The sequence below is a fragment of the Scyliorhinus canicula genome, chromosome 4, assembly GCF_902713615.1.
Source record: "Scyliorhinus canicula chromosome 4, sScyCan1.1, whole genome shotgun sequence".
In the NCBI taxonomy this organism is placed as follows: Eukaryota; Metazoa; Chordata; class Chondrichthyes; order Carcharhiniformes; family Scyliorhinidae; genus Scyliorhinus; species Scyliorhinus canicula.
In genome coordinates, this window is record NC_052149.1 from 77,178,400 (window position 1) to 77,206,267 (window position 27,868).

A 27,868-nucleotide genomic window follows, 5' to 3' on the forward strand; every position below is an offset into this window, starting at 1 on the left:
TATATACACACCCATTCATAAACACCAATTTCTTAAAGGTACTCTCACATGACACAATATTTGGAGAAAATCCAAGGGATTCTCAAAGATTCTTGGCCAACATTCTTCCTCCTCAAAAACTAAAGGAAGATATTAACCAAACATTCATCACGTTTTTTACAGGATATTGCTATTTGTAACTGGGTGCCTTGCCTTGTCCGCAGCAGTCACTGAACAGTGAAGGATATTTCTGAAAGATTTGTTAGGAACATAAGAAAACAGGACATAGGAGCAGGAGTCGGCTATATGGCCGCTATTCAGTAAGAACATGGCTGATCTGGTTGTGGCCTCAACTCCATCTTCCTGACTGCCCCTCCCCATAACCCTTGACCCCCTCCTCTATCAAAAACCTACCTAACTGAGCCTTGAATAAATTCAGTAACCCGGTGGGGGTGGGATCCGGCATGCGCTAACTCGCGAACCAGCCCTTTGCCACCGGTTGGCATGGCGCCAACCCCTCCGCGACGGCCTAGCCCCCAGAAGTGCGGAGGATTCCGTAACTTCCGGTTGGCCCGATGCCGGAGTGGTTCGCACCGTTCTTGGCGTCGGGCCATCCTGCCGATTTGCGGGAGAATCCCGCCCCTTATTCCTCAACTGTGTCCATTACTTTTAGTCACCATACAAAAGAACACATCCTTCGGGTATCCACCCTACTAAATCAACAATACTTATGTTTCAATAAGATCATCCCTAATTTTTCTGAACTCCAATAGTGAAGGCCCAACTAATGCGCTGTATGAATGAGTCTTTCTGAAATCCATATAAACTTATGTGATCTTCAAACCAGTTATAGTGGCTTTTCAGTGCTGTTCCAGCATGAATGTGCTAATGAATTGATAGTAGAAACTATATTATTGGTTTATAGCAGGGGTGGGCAAACTACGGCCCGCGGGCCGCATGCGGCCCGCCAAAGGTATTTCTGCGGCCCACCAAGTCATTAAAAAAAATAATAATTTTTTTAAAAAATTTTTTTATTTTTTTAAATTTTTTTATTTTTTTAAAAAAGGTTAATGGGTGGGGGGGCTGTTGGGTTACTTACTGGTATAGGGTGGATACGTTGACTTGAGTAGGGTGATCATTGCTTGGCACAACGTCGAGGGCCGAAGGGCCTGTTCTGTGCTGTACTGTTCTATGTTCTATATGAGGCGCCCAGAATCATAACCGGGTGAAGTAATTATTTTACTTAATATACTATGCGGCCCTTTGTGAATTGTGAATTTCTGAATGCGGCCCTTGCACAGAAAAGTTTGCCCACCCCTGGTTTATAGGGTGCATTCATAAATGTTAGCAATGTAAAAGCCCATCTTTTTAAAACAAATCAGTTTGGAAAGCAATGTTTGATGCATGCACTGGTAAGCTATGATGCAGTAACCATTAATTTACCACTTTGACCTCACATGAAAAATATTTGGTTTTGTGGTACAAAGTTACTTAACACTTGATAGTTACAGCATAAAAGCAGACCATTCAGTCGACCAATTCAAGTGTTTTTCTCACATCAGCCATTTTTATGTTTTCCAACTGTAGCCCCTTTGACGATAATTAAAGTACTGCTTCAACAAAGGTTTGTGGCACAAATTCCAGTTCCAAAACAACATCTGTGTACAGCCGATACTCTCTCATTAAGATTATTCCGTTTTGTGTGCTCTTGTCTGGTTCACCATTCAGTGGAAACAATCTATCATTAATTAACCTCCGCTTTGCCTTTACTAATCTTAGACCTTGAGCAGGTCGCTGTTACACTTTCGATTTGTGTCGTTGAAAATGTTATATTTTTTTGAAAAGTTAAATACTTTTGTATTTTAGGCTGCAAGTTTAATGCCAAAGTAAAATAGTTTCAGTATCTTACCAACATTGAAGAATTTGGGGTAACTGGTGGAATTTTGGCAGAACCCTGGAGGAAATGGCATAACATTTCTCTAGCTCCTGACCGTTAATAATAATATAATAATAATAATCGCTCATTGTCACAAGTAGGCTTCAATGAAGTTACTGTGAAAAGTCCCTAGTCGCCACATTCCGGTGCCTGTTCAGGGAGGCCAGTACGGGAATTGAATCCGCGCTGCTGACATTGTTCTGCATTGCAAGCCAGCTATTTAGCCCACTGTGCTAAACTAGCCCTTTATGGCAGGAGATCAGGATAACTCTGGAAAGTTTGGACGATCCAGTATATATCGGGAATTATGACCTCAGACTGACTCTAATGTAAAGCCTCGTGGGACTTTGCCTTTCAGGGAATATCATTCAATTTGCATTTGTATCAGGTTCGTTCCTGACTCTGGATTCAGGATGCATTTATATTATGAATGTAATGTTGAAATTGTATGGCATTGGTATTACAGTCATAATGTAATTACACCTGAGGTCAATAATCCACAGCCACACAACCAAAAATATAAAAACAAGGGGCCTCACGGTAGCATGGTGGTTAGCATCAATGCTTCACAGCTCCAGGGTCCCAGGTTCGATTCCCGGCTGGGTCACTGTCTGTGTGGAGTCTGCACGTCCTCCCCGTGTGTGTGTGGGTTTCCTCCGGGTGCTCCGGTTTCCTCCCACAGTCCAAAGATGTGCGGGTTAGATGGATTGGCCATGCTAAATTGCCCGTAGTGTAAGGTTAATGGGGGGATTGTTGGGTTACGGGTATACGGGTTACGTGGGTTTAAGTAGGGTGATCATTGCTCGGCACAACATCGAGGGCCGAAGGGCCTGTTCTGTGCTGTACTGTTCTATGTTCTATGTTCTAAAACCCAGCATCATTAGAATAGTTGCTTCAAATTGAAATGGGGAAACACCCAGTAAGATTTCTGATCCTTCCAGTGTGAAGGGCCCATAAGTACGCATGCTCATGTGCACGCACACACATACACCCTTTGCGGCTCTTTGGGTAAATGCATAGCTGGCATGCAATGGATTAAAATAAATAAAACGTTCATTTATATATCGTCTTTCTAGATTTTTGAGATCTCTTTTAAAGCCCTTCATGCAGTGAATTATCTTTGTAAGTACAATGTTTATGATGCTGTGGACAAATGCAGTCACTATTCTGCAACAACAACATTGTGCGGCAAAGCATGAGATGAATTTGTTTTTGGTAAACTGAGTTAAAGGAGGAATGGCGGATAGATTATAAAGAGCATTCTTGGCTTCACTTAATGCTGTGGGATTTCTAACATTCATATGAGCAGCAAAAAAAGCCACACAGGATCTCAGTTTAACATCACACAGCCAGGTGGACAGCAAGCTTGGCCAGAACTCCCTTAGTACTCCATTGAAATATCAACCTAGATTATGTTCTTGCCTCTCAATCTTCAGACCCAGAAATAGGAGCATATCACCACAAGCAAACTAGTCTTTTTTGGGAGTGAAGCTGGCCTTGCTGCTGGGAGAAGCACATATGTGTGTCGAGTGTGAAGGTGGTCAGGTTTGGCTGTGATGTTTACACTGACAAATAACCTGCTCGCCTTATTATCTTCATTCAACGGGAATGGCTGCTGCTTGTGTGGGTTATTAGATAAAAGTTAGTACTTTAGGACTGAGAAGAGAAAATTAGATGTTGCAAGCTCATTATAGCATTGTTCCAGTGTACAGGAGCAAGGGGCACTGGCATGTCTCTTTAATTGGTGTGACACTATTTTCTTATAGAGCGGAAAGGTTCATGGTCAGAAAGGAGAAATTCTGGTCTTGTCGGAAGGCGGTCTCTTGAACGAACAACCGGAGATGAATCATGTAATCTTTCAAGCTTCAGACCAGCCACACTGACTGTAACAAACTTCTTCAAACAGGTAATTGAAATAACTTGAAACAAATGCACATCATATCGGATTCAAACCACCTGTTATATCAGTGTATAATATATATATATAAATAGAATTTGCATACCTTACATTACCCTTCTTTGCCCTGCACCTCATGTCAATGTCTAGGAGGGAGATCGCCTGAGTGATGAAGATTTGTATAAATTTCTTGCTGATATGAGAAGGCCTTCGTCTGTTTTGCGGAGACTACGACCAATCACAGGCAAGTTAAAGTGTTAACTTTCTTGTCTAGCATTTCCCTCAATGTTTTAAATGTGGGCGAAAGCACCAACAGGTGTGGAACTGAACAGCCCAGACCTGACTAGTTTCAAGTGTTATCCTCTATGCTGAATTAGTTATTCTCAGAACAGGGAGTGAAAGTAGCACTTTGATTGGCCTTATTTGTCTTGGAGAGGTTGAAGTAAATCAGCCTGGCTCCCTGCTTTTGACCAGAATTGGTTGACCTCTCTCTTCTGGGAAAGCAATCTGCTGACTCTCGCTATGTTGGTCGTTCAGGTGAAGTTCCAAAGAGCAAAACAGAATTCTGTACTTTCAGGAGATGAGAGAAAGGCAGGGGAGACTGTCTGAAAACTCAGTCAAATATCAAAGGCTCAATAAGGTTGGCAAACTATTCCTGACTGAGGTGTGAGATTTACTCACTCTTAGTAGATCAGTCTCCCTGTCGACAAGAATGTAGGTAATTTAATGTGTGAGTGAACCTTAAGATTAAGAAGGATAATGTAGCTTACTACAGGGTCTGGAACTAACACTGAGCAGTGCAGGAACAATTGGAATGGCTCCATCACATATCTCCCACTAACTGGTGCCTCTGCGGTTCAGGCAGAGGCCAATAAGCAGATTGCTATTCTGCTTTCGTTCCTGGGGAATATTCAGCAACTTAAATGAGAACAAGAAATGCTGGAACTGCAAAGCCAGGGTCTACCCACATCTGGAAGGGAAAGGTTACATTATCGAATAGAATCCTTCATCGTAACTATCAATTACAGAATGTTAATGATCTAATTTCTGAGAATATCTTCACCCTCTCCCGCAGCATTGAGTCTCATTTGCACCCCCCCCCCCCCCCAACAAACTCACTCTCTCTGTTTCAACCTTATTTCCAGTATTCACAAACACAGCTGTCCAAGCGAGGCCACTGTTATCAGCTTACTCCTGTGCCATCAAACTAGACTTATCCAGATCCTGTTTTCTGTGCCCAGCAACTTTCAAGTTTTCTTTGATACTCTCCACTTAGTTCTGATGAATGACATCACCTATTTTGTTTATAAATTTAGATTCCCCAATTATTTTTTCCAATTAAGGGGCAATTTAGCGTGGCCAATCCACCTACTCTGCACATCTTTGGGTTGTGGGGGAGAAACCCACGCAGACACGGGGAGAATGTGCAAACTCCACACGGACAGTGACCCAGAGCCGGGATGGAACCTGGGACCTCAGCACTGTGAGGCAGCTGTGCTAACCACTGAGCCACCTTGCTGCCCGGTCACCTTTTTCACATGCTGACTTAAAAGTTAATCAATTCCAGAATGTTTCTGTTTTTTGTTCTTTTAAAATAAATTTAGAGTACCCAATTATTTTTTTCCCAATTAAGGGGCAATTTAGCATAGCCAATCCACCTAACCTGCACATCTTTGGTCCGTGCGCATTCAGGATCTTGACCTTCCCGTTGCTTGCCATTTTAACACAAGACCATGTTCCCATGCCTACATGTCTGTCCTTGGCCTGCTGCAATGCTCCAGTGCAGCTCAATGCAAACTGGGGGAACAGCAGCTCATCATCCGGTTCAGCACGCTACAGCCTTCCGATCTCAACATCGAATTCAACAATTTCAGATCATTAGCTCCACTCCACCTTGACCCCATTGTTTTCATTCCATTTCATTTTAACTGTCTTTCACATTTTATTTATTTCTTGTCTTTCTTCCCCCCCCCCCCCCCCCATGTTGTCTCCCCTCTCCTTACATTTTCTCCCCTTTGCTTCCCCCGTCTCCCCTACATCTGTCACAGATTACCCTCTGATTTTAGTTTTTCAGCTGTTTGTCTTTCACACCTTTTATTCTCTCTGGTGACTTCCATTAGCACTCTTTTCCCTTGGGTTCAGTGGCTATGACTCATCTTTCGTTCCCTCACCCCATAGTATAAATATCTCCCACTTTCTATGCCTTTTAGCTTTAACAAAGGGTCACCTGGACTCGAAACGTTAGCTCTTTTCTCTCCCTACAGATGCTGCAAGATCTGCTGAGATTTTCAAGCATTTTACCTTTTGGCTGCACATTTTTGGGTTGTGGGGGTGAAACCCACACAGACACTGGGAGAATGTGCAAACTCCGCACGGCCGGGATTGAACCTGGGTCCTCAGCGGTGTTCTGTTTTTCATTCAGATTTACAACATAAAATCCCTACAGTGCAGAAGGAGGCTATTCGGCCCATTGAGTCTACACCGACCTTCTGAAAGAGCATCTACCTATGCCCACTCCCCCGCCCATTCATCATCGCACTACATTAATTTTATGTGTGTCTTGTGTCACGGATAGCTTTAAACAAAATACTAAAATTTCAGGAGAAAATAAATTAAAACTTATCCCAGTTTATTTTTCCTGGAACATCTTTTAATTTTGTCAACATTTCATTTTTCTGTTGCTATCTATATACAGCCCAGCTGAAAATAGATATCTCTCCGGCTCCGGAAAATCCCCATTATTGCCTGACTCCTGAATTACTGCAAGTTAAACCGTACCCAGATACTAGAGTCAGACCAACGAAGGATATCCTGGAATTCCCATCAAGGGATGTATATGTACCATACACTACATACAGGTGAGAGAAGTTGGGATATTGTTAAACCAGAATAATGTACAAATAATTCTAGTTTTATAAAAAAAGAAAAATAAGGCAAGGACTGCGGTGTACAATTACATCCTCTCATTTACTGAATGTGAGTTGTACACAAAACATTTGTTCATGTGCTGCCTCCAACAAGTAAGGTCTGAAACATTTGAGATAACGTGGTAGTTGAGGACCGTGGATTCTTCTTCGTTACAATAATCTTATTGAACAACAGGGGGCAGTATCCTTTTTTCTCTTTGTACCAGCAGTGAATCTCTGAATGAAACCAATGTAATATTGCAAATTCAAGAAATCAAATGCCGGAATAAATTGATATCCAAACTAAACTAGTCAGCTTTAACCCCGACTTGTTTAAACCTGCCTGTCAGTGCAGTGTGACTACTACTATGGGCTGCATTGTTTATGCAGTTTTGGTTCAAGCTAATAAAGTAAGCTTGGATATTGCTTTTACACCAGGAATGAGAGTATTGTATTTGTACCATTATGAGAATTTGTTTATCATGGCACATGTTTTTCGAATTGCGGGTCTCACCAAGGTAACCATCCTTGATGATCTTGATAGTGATTATTGTCAGATTATAACCTATAGAAGGACGAATCCAGCCCTAACCTGGCAATCCAATGGGATCACTGGATAGCTGTCTGAAGTGGAAACCTTTCAAATTCACCTTTTCCTCCTATTCTTTTTCACCATCCGATAAAGTGTACCTGTATCTCTTTCCAACATGAGGAATGGTATAACATTTGAATTGTTGTTTGGCAAGAGATTAGAAGTAGACAAGTATAAATTGTAGGATGATAAGATTAGAATCAGTGGGTGTAGATGCATGATGATCTGATGACGAATGCTTTCCGTTGCTGGTTGGCCTCCTGTACACATTTGCTTTTATTTTATGGCATTCATAGTTTTTCTTCTTTATCTCGTAAGTGTTGTTTATTGCCTAATTAAAGTTCAATCAAAATCACAGTGCTATTTATCTCTTATGGGTCAATCCTTCTGTAAATATTCATTTTAACAAAAGGGAGAACTTATTCCACATTAATGTCACTGTGGAAGGATACTTTGTCAAAGGGTTTAGCCAGGTCAGGAAAGTCGTATTTTTACTTTGTAATGGAAAACCTGAATATAGCTCACTACAATTAGATAACATGATTGGTAAAACATGAAATAAATTTAAACCAATGTTTGTGGAATTATTAAGAAGCTGGAATTAATAATTTTCTAGTTAGTTTCACAAACATGGGCTGTAATTAATTAGAATCAATATTGGAGCAGAAGTCGAGATTCTTTAAATTAAAAAAAAAGCTCACACAACGGAAATAATTTTGAAAGATTTTTAAAATCATTTTATGTTTGATAAAACTTAGGTTTTCTAGCATGTTGCAATTATTACACTTTTAACCTGGTAAGTTGACTTGGTAAATAATTCAGTAATCATTAAACCGTTTCAAGTTTAGAACGTAAAACATTGGTTAGTAAGAACTGGAAAAGGCCAAAGGCAGAATGCCAGGTTCCACATGAAGACCAGTGACACAGAGCTCTAATCCACTAGCATCTTTCTCCACCCTTTCACTGTTTTTATGTTGTAAGACTCACTGTCTGACATCCAACCCATCACAAACTCGATTCCTTTGCTACTGATTCCGTTTCCTCCCTGGCCAATATCGTCTGCTGAAGACGGCTCTCAACTTTGGCATCCAGTGTGACCCTGAGCTGAGTTTCCTATCTCGTATGCCCTCCATGATTAAGACTGCCTATTTCTGCATTACCAGTAGTCTCGGCCTCTGTCACAACCCTCATTATGTTTTTTATACCTCCAGACATTGTTGTTCTAATGCTCTCCTGCCTGGCCTCCTATCTTCCACCCTTTTTCCATGAACTTGTACTCATTCAAAACATGGCTGCTGATATCCTGGTCTGCATCAATTTCCATTCGCCCATCATCCCTGCGCTTCCTAACTTTCATTGGCTCCCATTCCACCCGTGCTTCCATTTTAAAATGAATATCCTTGTATTTGAATCCCTCCGTCTCCATGCTGTTCCTTATCTTTGTAACCTCCTTCAGGCCAAAAACTTAATTTGTGTCCAAACTGTTACAGACAGCAAGGAGGGCAAACTTTTTAACTCCATCAACCTGGGCTGGACTTGAATCCAGTGCCAAAAGGCAAGTGGCCACTGTCTAACCCTCTGCAGCTCCCAGTAACTAAGACCTGCTTTCTGAATCTCTGTTCATAACTTAAATTCCGGGTACCCAGAATCATCATGTTCCGTTGTTTGCTTCTGTACTTTCTAAGAGCAAGAATAAATGAAACAATATAATATGTAGAGTTTAAACTTGTGAAACTGTATACTTGCACACATACATGAGTCACATATTCTCATGAAATAAAACTGTATATTTTAAATCAATCTGAAGCATTCCTTATCTTTGTTTTAATATATCAAATTGAGCATTATGTTTGTAGAGAAAATTGATTGCGGAAGTCAATGTGACTCAGTATTTTTTATCAAGTATAATGGTAACCTAGTAATGATGGTTAATGGTAACTTTCTATTAGAATAAACCTGATTTTCTGTTATTTAACTTGGTAACTGTTCTCTGCCCACAGTGGTTTGATTGATGTACTCAGAGAAACAGGACAATTAGCCTTTTTGGCTGAAGTAAATTTGGTTTATTATATTTTCAGACCTGGAGTCATGATTGCTTGTTTCAATTTAACTAAGGTACAAGGTTATGGGGTGTTGGATATGTCTTTTGCGTACTTTATAAGCAGAAGTTTGGAAAATTTAGCAGAGAATGAGGGATTTCTTTGCAAGTTTACTTGCTGTCAGGGCAGCACGGTGGCACAGTGGTTAGCATTGCTGCCCTGGGCTAAACAGCTGGCGTGTAATGCAGAACAAGGCAGCAGCGCGGGTTCAATTCCCGTACCGGCCTCCCCGAGCAGGTGCCGGAATGTGGCGACTAGGGGCTTTTCACAATAACTTCATTGAAGCCTACTTGTGACAATAAGCAATTCTCTCTCTCTCTCTCTCTCTCTCTCACGGCACCGAGGTCGCCGGTTCAATCCTGGCTCTGGGTCACTGTCTGTGTGGAGTTTGCACATTCTCCCTGTGTTTATGTGGGTTTTGCTCCACAACCCAAAAATGTACAGGGTAGAGGAATTGGCCATGCTAAATTGCCTGTTAATTGGAAAAAAAATGAATTGGGCACTCTAAATTTTAAAAATAGTATACTTACTGTCTTGCCCAGTACAGTGGGAAATGTATGTATGTTTAACACCATTTAGCTTTATCATGAGGACTGTTGTGAATATTGATCTGTGCGCCACAGAATTGTCACTTAATGTTACTTAATAATGTTACACATGTACTAAACCTTTGTGTTAGCTATTACGGAGCAGCGTTAGAAATGTGTATCAGTACCCAGGTTTTGATGCAGCACAATATTTGAAACTAAATATTCGTCATTCAAACCATTCTGAATTAAGGGGACGAATCATCATTTTTGTTGACTTCAGGGAATGTGATTTTCCCTTCCAGGTGCTCCAAAATATTCCCCTCCTTCGCTCCAGTTTTCCCTTTGATCTTGTTTTGATGTACTTTCCATTTAAGTTAGCTTCTCCACATGCGTTGAACCACCATCCTCCTTTTTACAGAAAGAAACAAAACTATTTCAAGCTTGGTAAAAAACACAATAAATATCCACATCCACCCGGATTTTAAGTTTGCTGAGACGCGTTGTTTGGGGTCAATAATGCCCTGAAAACCCAGGTGAAAGTGCAGTGCATCAGTTTGTGGCTTTTTAACTCACCCACTGCATTACTATATTGTTCACATGTTTCCCAACCAATCAGCTTGAGCAGGAATGGCGACAACCAGCATGAGTGAATTTCAACTTTAGCGTTTAAAGGGGTCTCCAAACTCATTGGGCTGGATTCTCCGCTGTCGGGATTCTCCATTGCGCTCGCTGGCAGCGCACCCACGCCCGTAGATTTCCCGATGGTGGGGGGCTGCCCACAAACGGGAACCACATTGGCCGGCTGGCGAGACGGAGAATCCCGCCGCCGGCGTTTTCTGGTGCGGCAGGACGGAGAATCCTGTCCATTAAATTTGATGAATATTGAAGTTGGAAGCAGAGCAGAATAAATTGATGGAGTTGAATAGACTCAATCCAAAAATTGGCCGTGTTTGTGATCCTTATATGGATGTGTTTCTGGGGGCTTTAAGGGCCCGCAGGGAAATATTGTTCCTTACCGATGAGTTGAAGAAACCTACCAGTGAAATAAGGGTGGTGTGGTTGAAGGATGTCAATGAGGTCCGACCCAAGCAGACCCAAACAAGGCAGAAATGGTGACCACACTCAACTCCATCCTGATGTGAGCGTCGCGCTAACCTCCTCACTCTGCAATCTCAACTCCTGAACACCAGTCCTCACATCAAACTAACTTTGCAGGTGAACCCATCCCTCTCTATCTGTGCACTTCCTCACATCCCTGTCTGCCCATCCAACACTGACACTCACATTCATCTTGATTCAACATCATTCCTCAGAGAACATCACTCACTTTGAATGTGTGCCACTACAGGACAATGCAAACCATCTACCAACACAGATTCTCATGCTTCAGAGGGACTGGTAAAGCAGTTGGTTGGATTTTCATCCAACTCATCAAAAATGAGCAAGAGCAAATAAATGGTGGAGACCGGGACAGCAATGGAGAATCCACATCAGGTTCTACTTTGCAACCATTTGCTATCCTGCGCCCTCCCCTTGTGTAGCCACATGTGATTTGTGACGCAATGGCTGAGTCTGCTCCTGCATAGGTGCAGGTGGAGCAGTCTTTGCTGGGGCCCTCACGGGCTCCAACACCTGGAGGCTATCTGCCCAAAGCATTTCTGCATTCGCGACAGAGATCTGAGCTTCCTGCCTCTACCTAAACTGAAATCACAGAGGTTGCACCATGTAGAAATGGAAGAGGAAGAATCAAGGTTGTTAATTGCACAAGATCTGCACATGGATGTGTTACACAATAGTACATTGCTAAGTTTCTGTTCTACTTTTGAGCCACAAAAATATTATTTGCTTTTACTACTTTCCCGTCTTGCCTATATTTGGTTTCTGGCTGAGAAGTGGCCATTTCACTTGCGGTGAATGATACTAGAAAAATTGACGCTAGGCAATAGGAGACTGAAAGGGGTGTGTCGTTGTTTGCAGGACTGATTTGTGCTGGGCAAAGGTGGTAGAGATGAATGATTCTTGAATTTGTCTGTCAGACTGTTGGAATCTAAGTAAACCTTACAATAATTAGGGTATCCCTGGCAGCAATGTGTGTCACTGCTGTTGCCTTGGGTCATATCAAGTTCTGTCACCACCACCTCTTCCCCCTCAGAGACTGTGCACCTTGGGCGGGATTCTCTGACCCCCCGCCAGGGGGCAGCGTGAATCCCGCCCCCGCCGTCCGCCGAATTCTCCGGCACCGGAGATTCAGCGGGGGCGGGAATCGCGCCCCGGCGGTCGGCGGCTGCTCGCAGCGGGCCCCCCCTGCCGATTCTCCGGCCCGCAATCGGCCGAAGTCCCGCTGGTTCTTTGCCAGTCCCGCCAGCGTAGATTAGACTAGGTCCCTTACCGGCGGGACCTGGCGGCGTGGGCAGGCCCCGGGGTCCTGGGCTCCCGCGCATGCGCAAACTCTCGCCGTCCGGCGGAGTCCCTTCGGCCCCGGCTGGCGTGGCGCCAAATGCCTTCCACGCCAGCCGGCGGGACGCAAACCACTCCGGCACCGGCCTAGCCCCTGAAGCCTATCTTCAGCATGCCAATGCTTGGTAAATAACACATCTGGTTCTCATATAGCTTTCATTGTATTTCACCTGGGCCGCATTGGCTAAGCTCCTCGTGCATTTCATCAGCCACATTTAAAGTCTGTTCCCTTGTTTCTGAACAGCTAATTGGTAACTGTGTTTCAAGGTACAAAGAGATCAGGGCCTTGCTGTAGGACGAAAACATCATGACAGCTGCCTGGGAATCTTGCCCCCGCCGACATAAATATCTTTTTCTGGTTGGACACCAGCTGCACATTGATGGAGTCAAATCCCTTGCGGTTAATTAATCTTTCTGGTATCTTAATTGCCACACGCAGTTATGCTCAGCGCCTTTGAGAAGTTAGCCAGAGCTGCAAACTTGCTCATCTGACTGGCATCATCAGTGGCAATGTTGACATAATTGCCTGTCCTGGCAATAAGTCTTCAGCCACCTGTCTGATGAATTTGATGGCTGCTGACTGCAAAATCCTGGACATGATTCTGACAGCCCTGGAAGGAGGCAGAGGCAAAAGAGGCTGAGGGTGATGGCGACTTTGAAAGCCACTGGTAATGTCTGGCCATCGGGTCCAGTTCATAGAATCATAGAATTTACAGTGCAGTAGGAGGCCACTCTGCCCATCAAGTCTGCACCGGCCCTTACAAAGTGCACCCTACTCAAGCCCACATGCCTACTCTATCCCCGTAACCCAGTAACCCCCACTTAACATGTTTTGGACACTTAAGGGCAATTTAGCAGAGCCAAAACACCTAACCCTCACATCTTTGGACTGTGGGAGGAAACCGGAGCACCCGGAGGAAACCCACGCAGACACGGGGAGAACGTGCAGACTCCGCACAGACAGTGACCCAGCCAGGAATTGAACCTGGGACCCTGGGGCTGTGAAGCAACTGTGCTAACCACTGTGCCACCATCCTGGCAGCAGGTTTTGTTCCCAGCAGGGTGAAATGTCCGACACCACCTCATGCGAGAACCTGAACCTCCTGAACACTCGTGTTCCGACATGTTGAGGAAGCTTATCCTCTGCCTGTACACCCGGTACAGAGGGTATGGCCTTCTGCGAGCTGCACCTCTCATCCCCTCACTCCTTTGGAGCTGCAGGCATGTAAACAAGCAGGCTGGTGTTGCTGCTGCTGTTGCTGCTGCTGTTGCTCCTGCTGTTGCTGCTGCTGTTGCTCCTGCTGTTGCTCCTGCTGTTGCTCCTGCTGTTGTTCCTGCTGTTGCTCCTGTTGTTGCTCCTGTTGTTGCTCCTGTTGTTGCTCCTGCTGCTGTTCCTGCTGCTGTTGCTGTTGCTCCTGCTGTTGCTGCTGTTGCTGCTGCTGTTGTTCCTGTTGTTGCTCCTGTTGTTGCTGCTGTTGCTGTTGCTCCTGCTGTTGCTCCTGTTGTTGCTCCTGCTGTTGCTGCTGTTGCTCCTGCTGTTGCTGCTCCTGTTGTTGCTCCTGCTGCTGTTGCTCCTGCTGTTGCTCCTGCTGTTGCTGCTGCTGTTGCTGCTGCTGTCGCTCCTGTTGCCGCTCCTGTTGCCGCTCCTGTTGCTGCTGCTGTTGCTCCTGCTGTTGCTCCTGCTGTTGCTCCTGCTGTTGCTCCTGCTGTTGCTCCGGCTGTTGCTCCGGCTGTTGCTCCTGCTGTTGCTCCTGCTGTTGCTGCTGCTGTTGCTGCTGCTGTTGCTCCTGCTGTTGCTCCTGCTGTTGCTCCTGCTGTTGCTCCGGCTGTTGCTCCGGCTGTTGCTCCGGCTGTTGCTCCGGCTGTTGTTCCTGCTGTTGCTCCGGCTGTTGCTCCGGCTGTTGCTCCTGCTGTTGCTGCTGCTGTTGCTGCTGCTGTTGCTGTTGCTCCTGCTGTTGCTCCTGTTGTTGCTCAGGCTGTTGCTGCTTCTGTTGCTCCTGCTGTTGCTCCTGCTGTTGCTCCTGCTGTTGCTCCTGCTGTTGCTCCGGCTGTTGCTCCGGCTGTTGCTCCGGCTGTTGCTCCTGCTGTTGCTCCTGTTGTTGCTCAGGCTGTTGCTGCTTCTGTTGCTGCTTCTGTTGCTGCTTCTGTTGCTCCGGCTGTTGCTCCGGCTGTTGCTCCGGCTGTTGCTCCGGCAGGTGCTGCTGCTGTTGCTCCGGCTGTTGCTCCGGCAGGTGCTGCTGCTGTTGCTCCGGCTGTTGCTCCGGCTGTTGCTGCTGCTGTTGCTGCTGCTGTTGCTCCGGCTGTTGCTCCGGCTGTTGCTCCGGCTGTTGCTCCTGCTGGTGCAGATTATCTGAGATCCAAAATAAAACAGCATATAGGCCACCAGTTCCGATCTGATAGCACAGAACATCAAAGTGGAGATCAGACTCAAGCCGCCAAGTTGTCACGGTAACCTCTAAATTTGTGAAAGTAACCTCAGCACAAGTACTGTGAGCAAAGCCGTTCACGCACGAAAGTAGATGTCACGTTTCAGTACTTATTGATATAGTTCCTAGTTGTGTCTTTGGCCCACAGTTAAATTGCAAAAGCCACGTTAATATCACTGCAATTGAGCGGTTAGCATGTTGAAAACGATAGCTAGCCTTTCCCTAGGGGATGTTTGTGTGCAGCCTAATGCCCTGTGGTTAAATGCAGAGGTTGGTGGGTTGGAGCCTGTTTCTGAATGACATGTCAATTTTCCTGCTCCCCCTCCCCCCGACCCACACACACCTGCAAGTTATAATTCAGCCCATAATGTGTAATTTCCACTGTTGAGTCATTCTTTAATTTTGTATAATAAATGTAATGAGGAGATTGTGTGGTGTATTTTTTTCTCCAGATTTTTATCCTCCCCTGAAAGCACTATCTGATTATATTTCCACAAGCCCTGGATGTCTCTGGCAAGTGACCATTCTTTATGTATTAGCTGAGACAGTGATTGTTGATGGGCAGTTCAGTGATGGGCAATATCACATTTCCCTCCTTGCACGACATCCATAAAAATTGTTTTTCGAGCAGGGATCAGATACTGAAACTTGCGCTCACTGAGAAATGACATTTGAATTGTAATAATCCCGACTCCTTTCCCAGCTGAGATCATCAAACTCAGTTAAGATCTGAGATTTGAGCCGGGGCTCTCCCCTGTGATTTAATGCAAAAGTGGGTAGCTATTTCCTAACCCTGGAGTAATGTTTCTGAGTTATAACTGCCAGACAATTTGTAATAAGGGCGGCACGGTGGGGCAGTGGTTAGCACTGTTGCCTCACAGCTTCAGGGACCCGGGTTCAATTCAGGCCTTGAGTGACTGTCTGTGTGGAAACGTTGGCATGGGTGTTGCTGGTGGTCATCATTTTGAAATGTTGTTTGCTTTCGATGCAAGGAGTGAGCGTGTCTTAAACTTGCGCGCACCTTTGCAAAACAGTCCCTGTCACCTGCTAGATTAGATCCCTTGTGCTTGTGTGAGCATATGCAAAAGCATTTTTGGGCTGGAAAATGGAGTAGTCTAAGAAAACATTGGTTGATTTATAAAACTTTTATGGTATGTAATCCTGCAATTTTCCTTCTAGAATTATAAATGCAAGTTTGCATTCTAAGATTATTCCAGAGACCCTTCAATGCATTTGGGTAAATAAGGAAATAGGAATTTTTTGGAACAGGAAAAATCCCGTTGGGGATAACAGCCCTGTCCCATTTCGTTATCCAACTTTTTCACCGTCTTGTTATTGCACTTAATCTTTTCCAATGTGTTCAGATGCTCCTTGAACTGTATATACCGTCTGTTTCAGTTGCCTTTCCTGCTTCCATATTCCACAACTCGATTACCTTTTTGGTGGAAAGATCCATCTCACTTCCCTTCCAGTTGCTAGTACCCAGATTTTTATTTAGTATTTGAATCCTTTGTCATAGTGAACAATAGATATCAAGTATTTTTTATAATTGGAGTTACCTGAATAACTTTCAGCACAGTTAGTATCATTTCTCATGTCGTTGTCCCTGTCCTTGGTGGAGAATTTCATTCCTGCCTGTTCAGTCATTGCATTGTTGAGATTTCCCAGGAGGATGTCAGAGAGTTGTACAGTGTAATCCGTCTCTTTCTCTCCCAGGCTGAATGTATATTTTATGAAACGCTTGTCACTTTTCCAGTCATCCAATTCAATATGCAGCATGTAATCTCTCTGTCGTGTAATATAGTGCACCTTTTCCAGCCCTAGCCAGAACTCACCTACACAAAAGATAGAAACAAATGTTGGCTGTGAATTTAAAAATCTGAAACATAGCTACACCGTTGCACGCTTTGTGCTTGATCTTTGAGTGTCGATAGACCAGGGCTGATGTTCCTAAACCAGAATGATGAGGGGGAAAAAGGTCATGTAATTTAGTGGGGCTCCAAAGACGACAGGTCAAGTAATTTTCTCCCCCTCTGCTTGGGTTCTTTTCTGCCAGCACCTACTCTCACCCAAATGGAGTTCTTCACTTGAGCTGGCTAGTGAATGCTAGCAGACTATCTGACTGTAGGGTCCAATTCAATCCTCATCCAACATCCAAACATGCTGACTCATGCACAGCTACAGCTCCACAGGCATTGGTAGTCCCCTGGCACCTCACCCAAGCACCTATTTTTCAAGTTTGATTCCAGATTAATGATACTAACAATGGTATTTCATTCAAGAAACATGTTCTCAGACCAAAGGCTGAATTGCAGTGTGACTTAAATCAAAAGATTCATGTATCGACTAAGTAATTAAGTTAAAAGCATGCAAACATGTAACGATCATGCAGTGACAAAAATAGGCAAACAAATTCAGCAGTTAACAGGGAAGTGATGGACATGATATTAAAGGAAAGGTAGTGCTGAATTCAAATTATATTAAAATCACAAACCATTGCATCGTTGCTACATAATAGGCACTGAAACAGAAATAAATTTAATCAGTTAGCTACTTCACTGAGGACCTGAACCATGTAATAAGGAATAGGGCGACATTGGTACGTTTCCAGCCTATACGTACAGGGTTGAATTTGGCCGATCTTCTGAGTTGCCTGATTGCCTTGATTACTTTGTGTGTGGGGCAGGTAACCAGTTTTGAATGTCCTAGGTTGTGAGGGTTGGCACTTTATTCATTCAGGGTGGACCACAACCAAGTCCAACATCTGTAAAGCAAACCATTGATAGCTTCCTCCTTTCTATGGAAGCCAACTTTAAGCAAGATGGCGGGGCCCTATGATGGTTCAGTTGATTAGGTGCATTGCCCAATGTGATATCAATCATACTTCCCAGGATGACTGTTGGCCCATGCTTTGCCTTGCTGAGTTAGCTGATTTCATCCTGGCTGGAAGAGAAAGTAATATGATTGCCCTAGGTGACCCTTCCAGGAGATCAAATGTCAGTGAGCATTCCTGCTTCAGATTGTTGAGCTATGACCGCTGCTCACAAATATGTATCTGAAAAGTTTGGTCACGTCTGAGATGCCTGCTGAGATGTCTGAGATGAAAAGCCTTTTTACATGATATTTCTGGTTCACACACCAAAGATGGTGTCAGGTAGAAGACTGGTACCTGTACATTCGGAGAAGATGGGAACAGGAGAAGGCCTTTTGGCCCTTCGAGCCTGCTACAACATTTCTCACGATCATGGCTGATCATCAAACTCAATAGCCTAATCCTGCTTTCTCGCCATAACCTTTAATCCCATTCGCCCCAAGTGCCATATCTAGCATAGCTACATATGAAACTGTACCCCAACATTATTCACCATCCTGTGTAACTGTACCTATGGAACTGTGTAAATCATCAGGAGGGAAGTGGAATGTTCCACTCTGACCTGAGTGGTATAAGGACCTCCCTGACACTATAGCAATGGCCCATTGTGCAAAGAAAATGCAGAATCAGAATGTTTGGAAGTTTGTGCAAGAGCCTGTAATATTTGCTTGTCTAATCAGTACAGGAGATTCTAGGATTAAACATTAACTGTGGGTGGATATACAGGTTAGATAGAGCTAGCATGATGCATGCTTTTTGGAAAGAGGTGCTTGACCTAAAGTTGAAGGATCTGGTGTGATGCTTTTGTCTGTCTGATATTCATTCATTGATACATTGCTCACAGAAGTACAAACTATTGTGAAGTTTGGAGATCTGTGGTGTGTCAGTTGCTGCTGGGGTGTCATGAGAAGTGTTGCTTTTGGTCCATTTGCTCTGTGAAACTGTACCTCAACACGATTCCCCGTCCTGTGAAACTGTACCCCAACATGATTCACCATCTGTGAAACTGTACCCCAACATGATTCACCATCCTGTGAAACTGTACCCCAACATGATTCACCATCCTGTGAAACTGTACCCCAACATGATTCACCATCCTGTGAAACTGTATCCCAACATGATTCACCATCCTGTGAAACTGTACCCCAACATGATTCACCATCCTGTGAAACTGTACCCCAACATGATTCACCATCCTGTGAAACTGTATCCCAACATGATTCACCATCCTGTGAAACTGTACCCCAACATGATTCACCATCCTGTGAAACTGTACCCCAACATGATTCACCATCCTGTGAAACTATACCCCAACATGATTCACCATCCTGTGAAACTATACCCCAACATGATTCACCATCCTGTGAAACTGTACCCCAACATGATTCACCATCCTGTGAAACTTACCCCAACATGATTCACCATCCTGTGAAACTATACCCCAACATGATTCACCATCCTGTGAAACCGTACCCCAACATGATTAACTATCCTGTGAAACTGTACCCCAACATGATTCACTATCCTGTGAAACTTACCCCAACATGATTCACCATCCTGTGAAACCGTACCCCAACATGATTCACCATCCTGTGAAACTGTACCCCAACATGATTCACCACCCTGTGAAACGTACCCCAACATGATTCACCACTTTGTGAAACTGTACCCCAACATGATTCACCATCCTGTGAAACTGTACCCCAACATGATTCACCATCCTGTGAAACTATACCCCAACATGATTCACCATCCTGTGAAACTATACTCCAACATGATTCACCATCCTGTGAAACTGTACCCCAACATGATTCACCATCCTGTGAAACTGTACCTCAACACGATTCACCATCCTGTGAAACTTACCCCAACATGATTCACCATCCTGTGAAACTGTACCCCAACATGATTCACCATCCTGTGAAACTATACCCCAACATGATTCACCATCCTGTGAAACCGTACCCCAACATGATTCACCATCCTGTGAAACTATACCCCAACATGATTCACCATCCTGTGAAACCGTACCCCAACATGATTCACCATCCTGTGAAACTATACCCCAACATGATTCACCATCCTGTGAAACCGTACCCAAACATGATTCACCATCCTGTGAAACTTACCCCAACATGATTCACCATCCTGTGAAACTATACCCCAACATGATTCACCATCCTGTGAAACTATACCCCAACATGATTCACCATCCTGTGAAACTATACCCCAACATGATTCACTATCCTGTGAAACTATACCCCAACATGATTCACCATCCTGTGAAACTATACCCCAACATGATTCACCATCCTGTGAAACTGTACCCCAACATGATTCACCATCCTGTGAAACCGTACCCCAACATGATTCACCATCCTGTGAAACTATACCCCAACATGATTCACCATCCTGTGAAACCGTACCCAAACATGATTCACCATCCTGTGAAACTGTACCCCAACATGATTCACTATCCTGTGAAACTATACCCCAACATGATTCACTAACCTGTGAAACTGTACCCCAACATCATTCACTAACCTGTGAAACCGTACCCCAACATGATTCACTATCCTGTGAAACTGTACCCCAACATGATTCACTATCCTGTGAAACTGTACCCCAACATGATTCACCATCCTGTGAAACTTACCCCAACATGATTCACCATCCTGTGAAACCGTACCCCAACATGATTCACCATCCTGTGAAACTATACCCCAACATGATTCACCATCCTGTGAAACCGTACCCCAACATGATTCACCATCCTGTGAAACTATACCCCAACATGATTCACCATCCTGTGAAACCGTACCCAAACATGATTCACCATCCTGTGAAACTTACCCCAACATGATTCACCATCCTGTGAAACTATACCCCAACATGATTCACCATCCTGTGAAACTATACCCCAACATGATTCACCATCCTGTGAAACTATACCCCAACATGATTCACTATCCTGTGAAACTATACCCCAACATGATTCACCATCCTGTGAAACTATACCCCAACATGATTCACCATCCTGTGAAACTGTACCCCAACATGATTCACCATCCTGTGAAACCGTACCCCAACATGATTCACCATCCTGTGAAACTATACCCCAACATGATTCACCATCCTGTGAAACCGTACCCAAACATGATTCACCATCCTGTGAAACTGTACCCCAACATGATTCACTATCCTGTGAAACTATACCCCAACATGATTCACTAACCTGTGAAACTGTACCCCAACATCATTCACTAACCTGTGAAACCGTACCCCAACATGATTCACTATCCTGTGAAACTGTACCCCAACATGATTCACTATCCTGTGAAACTGTACCCCAACATGATTCACCATCCTGTGAAACTTACCCCAACATGATTCACCATCCTGTGAAACGTACCCCAACATGATTCACCATCCTGTGAAACTGTACCCCAACATGATTCACCATCCTGTGAAACTATACCCCAACATGATTCACTATCCTGTGAAACTGTACCCCAACATGATTCACTATCCTGTGAAACTGTACCCCAACATGATTCACCATCCTGTGAAACTTACCCCAACATGATTCACCATCCTGTGAAACGTACCCCAACATGATTCACCATCCTGTGAAACTGTACCCCAACATGATTCACCATCCTGTGAAACTATACCCCAACATGATTCACTATCCTGTGAAACTTACCCCAACGTGATTCACCATCCTGTGAAACCGTACCCCAACATGATTCACCATCCTGTGAAACTATACCCCAACATGATTCACCATCCTGTGAAACTATACCCTAACATGATTCATTATCCTGTGAAACTGTACCCCAACATGATTCACCATCCTGTGAAACTGTACCCAAACATTATTCACCATTCTGTGAAACTGTACCCCAACATGATTCACCATCCTGTGAAACTGTACCCAAACATTATTCACCATCCTGTGAAACTGTACCCCAACATGATTCACCATCCTGTGAAACTATACCCCAACATGATTCACTATCCTGTGAAACTTACCCCAACGTGATTCACCATCCTGTGAAACTATACCCCAACATGATTCACCATCCTGTGAAACTATACCCCAACATGATTCACCATCCTGTGAAACTGTACCCCAACATGATTCACCATTCTGTGAAACTGTACCCCAACATGATTCACCATCCTGTGAAACTGTACCCAAACATTATTCACCATTCTGTGAAACTGTACCTCAACATGAACTGTACCCCAAAATTCTGTGACATATTACTTGTCACAGAACTCCCAGTCTCTCACTTGCACTTAAAACCACAGTATTTATACGGCTAGTCCTGTTAAGTTTCTTGTCAGTGGTAATCCCAGCATATTGATGGCGGGGCTTCAGAGATGGTTGAATGTCAAGGGGTGATGATTATATTCTCTCTTATTGGAGATGGTCATTGCCTGGCACTTGTGTAGTACATATGTTACTTGTCACTTAATCATCCTTAATCTGAATGTAGTCCAGTTCCTGCCGTTTGCAGGTATGGACTGCTTCTGTATCTGAGGAGTCGCAAATAGTACTGAACACTGTTCAATCATCAGCAAACAACCTAACCTCGGGCCCTTTAATGGAGGAAAGTTAGTGATGAATCAGCTGAAGATGAAATGAAATGAAAATCGCTTATTGTCACGAGTATGCTTCAATGAAGTTACTGTTAAAAGCCCCTAGTCGCCACATTCCGGCGCCTGTCCGGGGAGGCTGGTACGGGAATCGAACCGTGCTGCTGGCCTGCTTGGTCTGCTTTAAAAGCCAGCGATTTAGCCTGGTGAGCTAAACCAGCTAAACCAGATTGTTGGGTTTAAGACACTGGGCTAGATTCTCCGCTCCCTGACACCGAAATCGTGTTCGACGATGGGGCAGAGAATCCATTTGATGCACATATCGGGAACAGCACCGGTATTCTGATTCTCCGCCCCCTGAAAAGCGATGTACTAGGAGTATGCCGCGCTGATTATCCACGGCCTCAGGCCATTGCCTGAGGCCTGCCCCGTGATTGCCCCATCGATCCACGGGCAAGGGGACTTCATTCTGGGCTAGGGGCACTGTGGGCGGGCGGTCTGCGGCGCAACAGCAGCCGAAGAGGGGCGCTACTTTTGTGATTGGTGTCCGCGGGCTGAGTCCGCCAGGAAGCATGGCATGGCCGCTGCAGGCCGCCGCCGTGCGCAAGCGCGGCTACGGAACCGGAAGTGCAGAGCGCCATATCAGCAGCTAGAGCTGTGAGCTCTATGCTGCCCCCAGCAAAACGGGGAATCAGTGGCTGTTTTACGCCAGTTTTCCTGGCGGAAAAGACCACCGTTTTCACGCTGGCGTGGGGACATAGTCACCAAAATGGAGAATCCAGCCCACTACCTTGCTGAACTGCTGAATCATTGTTCTGGGACTGAGCTGATTGGAGTCCAAGAACCCAAAGCTATCTTCCTTTGTGCTAGTTATGACTCCAACCAGTGGCGAGATTTCCCTCTGATTTTTGTTGACTTCAGTTTTGCTAGGGCTCAATTGCTCAAATGTTACCTTGAGGTCAAAACCACTTTCTACTTAATTTATTATATTTTTCTTTCCTAGAGGTGTTAGCTTATTATGGGCTGTAGTTCCATAAATGTTGAAAACTCTTTGATGCCTTGTCCATGTTCTCATTTCCAGGTGAGTCTGGACTGCGTTAGTCGGTTCTTCAGCAATGGGTAGTATCACAGCCAAGTACATGATTCTACCTCATTCTGATGGTCCCCATTTATGCCCTTCCGCATGTTTTTCAATGGGTGTCTCCGGGTAGAAATTGAAAGTAGAATCCCAAGTTATCTCCCCCACCTCATCCGCACTTCTCGTCGTATATCTTAAAGCTGTTTAAATTGACTGCAGTATTCAGATTTTATTTATGTTCTGAACCATTCTCTTACCTTCCAGTGCACCAAAACCATTTTCATAGTGTTGCCAAGACTGGTCAAAATCCAGTGACCCATCAAATCTTCGCTGTATAACAGTCCAACCGCCCACTGAAAATAAGAGCCAAATGGAAAGTATGAATTCAGTAGAGAACTCCATGTATTTACCCAGTTAGTGACACAACACAATTAGGCTGTAGGTATTTACACCGAGAACTCTGAACTAATTAGTTTTTTCTCTTACCCTCACGGATGTAAATTTTCCTCCTTCCCAAGATTCAATTTTTCGAGATCACGCATTTGGACAAATTGTTCACTATGTTGAAAAATTCCGATGATAAGAGTACACAAAGGAGTACTTCGGTTTATTATTCTGGAAGAAATCTCGCAGGCAAGTTGGAGGTGTGGAGCTTGGAACTCATTGTGCAGAACAGATCCACATAGCTTTGAAGGAGGGAGTAGGAAGGAGTCAATTGTGGACCTTAAGGGGGCGAAGAGAGCCAGTTGGGGAGAATCAGAAGGCCCAAAGCCAGGTGGTGGCCTTCATATAGAGAAAAATTGCAGAATCTGTTGCTCCCTGCAGACTCCAAATAGTCAGAGTGGAATGAGACATTAAGACTGGAGGGTCCTCTGCAAGATTATTTAGAGACCTTCATAATTTTAATAAGACTTTTCTTCGTCTTCTCTGCTCCTGTGAAAATATCATATCTTGCTCCATAACTGATTTTGAGCTCCTTGTATCCTTTTGGTTAATCTGTGCTGTATATTCTCTATGGGTTTATGGTCCTTCCAAGAATGGGAGCTAAAAATCTCACTTGTTCTTGCAGGGCAAAATATCTCTGTTTATCCATTCTCAATGATTTTGCTGTCTTGTGTGCCAAACTCTCTCTATTCAGCAAAGTTTGAAATGATCTCACCTCTGCCAAATTCATAACATATTTTGTATGTGGCATGTGAAATCGAGTCATACTACCACGGTTCTAGGTTCAACCTGGTTTGACTCACTTGCTGCTGGCCAAGTTGACAGAAGCGCCACTACAGATGGTTTCATTGCCCATGTAACAAACTGATTTCCTTTTCTTGGTCCCATCCAAGGACGCCAGCTGGAATGCTTTTGTGCGTATGGTCATCATTTACCATCAGGACATCAGGTAATAACAGGACTGATCTTGGCATGACATGTGCCCCATTGTCATCTTCAAGCTTGTATGTAACAACTAAAGAATCTCAACGCTATCCATTACAAACCATTTTGGCTTGATTGCCACTCCATCTTGCACCATCTGTGGCAGCAGTTGTTGTGTATTAATCTTTGTTCCTATTTGGAACAAGGTCATTTGAAGAGTCTGATCACATGATGTATTGATGACATCATCAGTAGTTTGGGTGGGTTAACAGTCAGTCTATGTTTACAGCCTATAGAGTAAACACCTTTACAATAAAGCTCTTGTTTGTATCTTGTGGTTTTCAAGCCTATCCTTTAAAAATACCACTGTTGTTAGTGAATCTTTTTACCCTTTCGGGAATCGTGGGGTAGTGGTGGAAGAATTTCCAAGCTGATTATCAGCCCGCTGTACCACGTTGAATGTTCCTTCCGTGGCCAACAGGTCCAGGTGTAGGACTCAAACCTAGAGCTTCTAGTCCAGTGGTAGGGGCTCTACCATTGTGCCACAAGGCCTCTTGCCATGGCAACAGTGTATGCTATTTACAGGGTGTACTGCAACAAGTCCATGAGAAATGATTGCCTCTCAAGTTATTCATGAATTGTACTCCATCCTGACTTGAACATATATTACTGTTCCCTTATCATTACTGTATGAAAACCCTGCTTAATAACACCTTTGGTGTACTTGAACCATGTGGCCTGCAGCAGTTCAAGAAGTTTCTCGGGCAATTCGGGTGGAGAATGAGTGGTGGACCTGCCAGCAATTTCTACAATCCATAAATGAGTGATATTTAAAACGTCACTGGTCTGACCTATTGCAGGGCCGATGACAGCCTTGGAACCATACACCTGTGTGAGTCAGCATTTTATAGGTGGAAAGGGAAAAATAATGGCTGTGGCAATTTAAATGTATTAAATGCCTATACATTGCTTTGCTGGGATTATTTTACCAAAAATAGTATAATAGTAGTAAAATAGTGACCATTACCTTCTGTGCGGTGGCAGTACACGTTGAATGCTTTGTATCCATTAGGTTTAATCATGTGCACTCCATTACTGTCCTGTCCCTCATTGTAAATGTCATTACAGTCAGTAGGAAAATCTGCAAAAGTTAAAAGACCTGCGGTTAATATCTGAAACACCATCTGTCATATTTATAATTCTTTAACTCCTTTTGATCTATCTGAGCACACCGCATTAAATTTCTGTTGACTCAAGGGCGCATTAAGTGGAGCTCTCTTCTGCAAATGCCAATTGATGCTGAGTAAGTTCATTTTAATTATGAGATTGATGGGTTTCTGTCAACAAAAGATATTTAGCATAAGGGATATTCGCGGATCGACTTTTTTGTGGTGGGGAAGGCTTTGTTGGCTGGGATTAAGGGGTCGGAATACTCGGCAATTGCAGCGTCAGATCATGCTCCACATTGGGTGGATATGGTACTGGAGAAGGGGGTAGCCCAGAGGCCGGGGTGGAAGTTAGATGTGGGACTTTTTGGGGACCAAGTGTTCTGTGACAAAATTGAAAAGGTAATTCAGGAATATGTAGGTTTTAGCTGTACGGGTGGGGTGTCGAAGGCGGTCGTCTGGGAGGCTCTAAAGGCGGTGGTGAGGGGGGAAGTGATCATGTTTAAGGCCAGGGTGGATAAAGAGGAGAGGTTGGAGCGGCAGAGGGTAATAGATGAGATGTTGGAGGTAGATAGGAGTTATGCAGAGAAAGCTGGAAAAGAGGAAGGAACTACAGGTGAGCTTTGACTGACTATCTACCAGGAAGGCGGTGCGCCAACTGAGACGAGCAAGGGGTGCAGTTTATGAACATGGAGATAAGGCGGGGTTTCTGTTAGCAGGTCAGCTCCGGAGGGAAGTAGCGGCAAGGGAATTTGTGCAGGTGAGAGAAAGGCCAGGTAAGTTGGTGGTAGTGCCAGATCTGATTAACAAGGTTTTTGAGGAATTTTATGAGAGGTTGTTCAGGTCAGAGCCACCCGGGGGAGATCGTGAGATGCACAGATTTCTAGATGGGTTGGAGTACCCGAGGCTAGGGGAGGGGGACAGGGCTACAGTAGAAGAAGCGATAGTGGAGATAAAGGATGCGATTGCAAGGATGCAGTCAGGGAAGGTGGCAGGGCCGGATGGGTTACCGGTGGAATATTATAAAAAGTTCAAGGATAAGCTGGCACCCCTGATGGTGGGGATGTTTGAAGAGGCGATAGAGAAGGGGATGTTGCCACAAACCTTGGGGGCAGGCATTGATTTCCCTGTTGCTAAAAAAAGATAAGGATCCGACGGAGTGTGGGTTGTATAGGCCCATATCACTTCTGAATGTGGACGCAAAAGTATTGGCGAAGGTACTGGCGGGTAGGCTGGAGGAGTGCCTCCCAAAGGTGATAGGTGAAGGTCAGACGGGGTTCGTGAAAGGGAGGCAGCTCTTTTCAAACATTAGAAGGGTATTGAACGTCGTTATGGCACGGGCAGAGGGGAAGGAAACCGAGGTGGTTGTGGCATTGGATGCTGAGAACTCGGTCGACCGGATGGAATGGGGGTACTTGAAGGCAGTTCTGGAGCGGTTTGGGATTGACCAAGATTTGTGAATTGGGTAAAGCTACTATATAAGGAGCCGAGGGCGAGTGTCCGCTCAAACAACATCAACTCGAGATACTTTTCTCTCCACCGTGGGGCTAGGCAGGGATGTCCTATGTACCCCCTGCTGTTTGCACTCGCGATTGAGCCGTTGGCCATCGCATTAAGAAGTTCGGGGGTATAGAAAGGAATAGTGTGGGGGTGTAGAGCATAGGGTGTCCTTATATGCCGATGACTTGCTGTTGTACGTGTCGGAACCGAGTGTGTCAAAAGGGGGACTATTGGAGCTGTATCGAGTGTTTGGGTCTTTCTTGGGGTACAAACTGAATCTGGACAAGAGTGAGTATTTTGTATCTTGGCCGGGTGTGGGGGCAGGGGTGGGGTGGGGGGGTGGGGGGGGGGGGGGGGGGCTGCCATTTTGTAGGGCAGGGACTCACTTTAGGTACCTGGGGGTGCAGGTTGCTCGGGAGTGGGGGGGGGGGGGGGGGGGGGGGGGGGGGGGGGGGGG

The 27,868-nt window shown here is 44.6% G+C and overlaps 2 protein-coding genes across 16 annotated transcripts in view; one reads left to right on the top strand and one right to left on the bottom strand.

The window, feature by feature from the left end:
* The window catches only part of dock7 (dedicator of cytokinesis 7), a 223,709-nt gene that overhangs the window by 65,909 nt on the left and 129,932 nt on the right, over positions 1-27,868 (top strand). For all 15 annotated transcript variants that reach the window (XM_038794509.1, XM_038794510.1, XM_038794511.1 and 12 more), the window contains exons 12-14: positions 3,682-3,821; positions 3,963-4,056; positions 6,508-6,670. In XM_038794509.1, coding sequence (XP_038650437.1) covers positions 3,682-3,821; positions 3,963-4,056; positions 6,508-6,670 — 397 coding nt within the window. The remainder of the gene's footprint in view (positions 1-3,681; positions 3,822-3,962; positions 4,057-6,507; positions 6,671-27,868) is intronic.
* Positions 9,827-27,868, bottom strand: part of angptl3 (angiopoietin-like 3) — a 21,473-nt gene continuing 3,431 nt past the window's right edge. The window contains 4 exon segments of the mRNA XM_038794525.1: positions 9,827-10,347; positions 16,382-16,657; positions 23,635-23,730; positions 25,773-25,929. Of these exon segments, the coding sequence (XP_038650453.1) occupies positions 10,166-10,347; positions 16,382-16,657; positions 23,635-23,730; positions 25,773-25,929 (711 nt within the window). The 3' untranslated portion in view covers positions 9,827-10,165.